This window comes from Numida meleagris, chromosome 24, assembly GCF_002078875.1.
Source record: "Numida meleagris isolate 19003 breed g44 Domestic line chromosome 24, NumMel1.0, whole genome shotgun sequence".
In the NCBI taxonomy this organism is placed as follows: Eukaryota; Metazoa; Chordata; class Aves; order Galliformes; family Numididae; genus Numida; species Numida meleagris.
This window is the reverse complement of record NC_034432.1, coordinates 165899-167760: the sequence shown is the minus strand read 5'-3', so window position 1 is coordinate 167760 and position 1862 is coordinate 165899. Positions and strand designations below refer to the sequence as shown.

Below are 1862 nucleotides of genomic sequence, written 5' to 3'. Positions count from 1 at the left end.
CAGGCTGACGGATGAGGAGCTGGTGCGGGTGTGTGGGGGCCGCACAGCACACAAGTGAGTGGTTGGTTTGTGGGGGGGGTCTGTGCTCCCTGCTCCTGGGGGGGCTCATTCCCCCCCGTGTCCCCGCTGTTGTTGCAGGGGTGCGCGGCACGGGCTGACCATGAGCGCCAAGCTGGCGCGCCTGGAGCAGCAGGAGCGCGCCTTCCTGGCCGCCAGGCAGCACGGCGCGGGGGGGCAGCCCGCAGCCCCCCAAAGCTGCCCCCCAGAACAGCTGAGGGACAAAGGGAAGAAGAAGAAGAAGAAGAAAAAGAGGGAACAGGCAGCGGATGGAGCTGATGTGGAGGAGCTGCAGAGCCTGGAGGAGAGCAGAGGGGAGGAGGAAGAGGGAGAGGAGGAGGGAGCGAGGAAGAGGAAGAAGAAGAAAAAGAGGAGGAAGGAGGAGGTGGAGGAGGTGGCTGAGACAGAAGCACCTCCAGGGGACACCGGTGGGGAGCCAGGGGGGGCTGAGCACAGCCCTGGGGAGGGGAGGAAAAAGAAGAAGAAGAAGAAGAGGCGGAGGGAGGCAGAGTGAATGGAGCCACCTGGCCAGGGGGGTCCTGATCCTCTGGTGGTGGAGTGGGCGCCCAGAGGGGCTCGGGGCACATGGGGCCGGGCTGGGGAGCTGTGTGCACCCCATGGGACCTGCCCGCCCCACGGGAGCTGCCTGCTGCCCGGGTCACCCCCAGCTCCCGTCTGGCCCCAAGGCTGGGACCAGTTTGCCATCAGCCCGCGGTGGAGTGACACGAGGACAGAACGACGCGAGGGCAGAGCCCGCGCAGTGCCGGGTTCTTCAAAGGGGTTTCTTCTTTTTACCAATAAATTTTTATTGCAGCAATCAATCCTAAGGTGTGAGACCCAGCCCCTGGCGCTCGGGTTGTGTCTGTACCTGGGAGCGCCCCGATGCGGCACCGACCCCCGCCAGGCGCTGAGCCCCCCCCGCAGCGCAGCCCCCGGCCCTAGGGCAGCTGCAGGACGCACTCGGAGCCCGGGTACGGGGGCAGGTTGAGGCCGTACTTCTCCTGCAGCGCCGCGGGCACGAACCGGCCCCCCAGGAAGTGGTAGCGGCCCGAGAAATGCGCTGCCGCCTTCTTGGGGGCCGTCAGCGAGATGAGCATGTCGGGCCGCAGCCCGTCCGCCCGCCCCTTCTCCACGTCCCAGCCTGCAACGGAGCCCGGGGTTGGAGCGGGGGGAGCCCTGCGCTGCCCACCCCCCACCCCCCACCCCGTGCTCACCCGAGGGGATGTCGATGCTGGCGATGGGCACCGTGACGCGCTGCAGGGTGCTCAGGATGCTCCCGAACGGCTCCCGCACCGCTCCCTTGAAGCTGAACCCGAAAATGGCATCCACCACCAGCCCGTACAGCTCGTCAATGAGCGCGGCCTGCGGGGGGGGAGGAGTGGTAATGGGGTGGGAGAGGAGCGGCAATTGGGGGGGTGGAGCGGCAGCGTGGTGGAACAAGCAGTGGGGTTGAGGACCAGCACCTGGGGGTGAACCCGCAGTGGGATGAGGACCAGTATGGGGGTGAGGAGCAGCAGTGGGGTGGGGAGCAGCATGAGGTGAGGACCAGTATGGGGTGATGAGCAGCAGTGGGGGGAGAACCAGTAGGATGGTAAGGAGCAGTTGTATGGGGGTGAGGACCAATATGGGGGTGAGCAGCAGCAGTGGGGTGAAGGGCAGCGTGGGGTGAGGAACAGTACGGGATAAGGGGCAGCACGGGGGTGAGGAGCAGCAATGGGATGAAGGGCAGTGGGGTGAGGGACTGTATGGGGGTAAGGGGTGGCGTGGGGGTGAAGGGCAGTGTGGGGTGAGGAGCATTGTGGGGC

The 1862-nt window shown here is 66.5% G+C and overlaps 2 protein-coding genes across 2 annotated transcripts in view; one reads left to right on the top strand and one right to left on the bottom strand.

Annotated features, from left to right (window-relative positions):
* Positions 1 to 878, top strand: part of GPATCH4 (G-patch domain containing 4) — a gene marked incomplete in the record, with an annotated part of 3820 nt that extends 2942 nt beyond the window's left edge. Inside the window, 2 exon segments of the mRNA XM_021376818.1 lie at positions 1 to 54; positions 139 to 878. Of these exon segments, the coding sequence (XP_021232493.1) occupies positions 1 to 54; positions 139 to 571 (487 nt within the window).
* NAXE (NAD(P)HX epimerase) lies at positions 839 to 1854 on the bottom strand. The gene is made up of 2 exons (XM_021376429.1): positions 1272 to 1854; positions 839 to 1198 (listed from the first exon to the last, which is right to left on the bottom strand). Exons 1-2 carry the CDS (start codon positions 1852 to 1854, stop codon positions 996 to 998), a joined length of 786 nt encoding a protein of 261 aa, XP_021232104.1. The 3' UTR covers positions 839 to 995.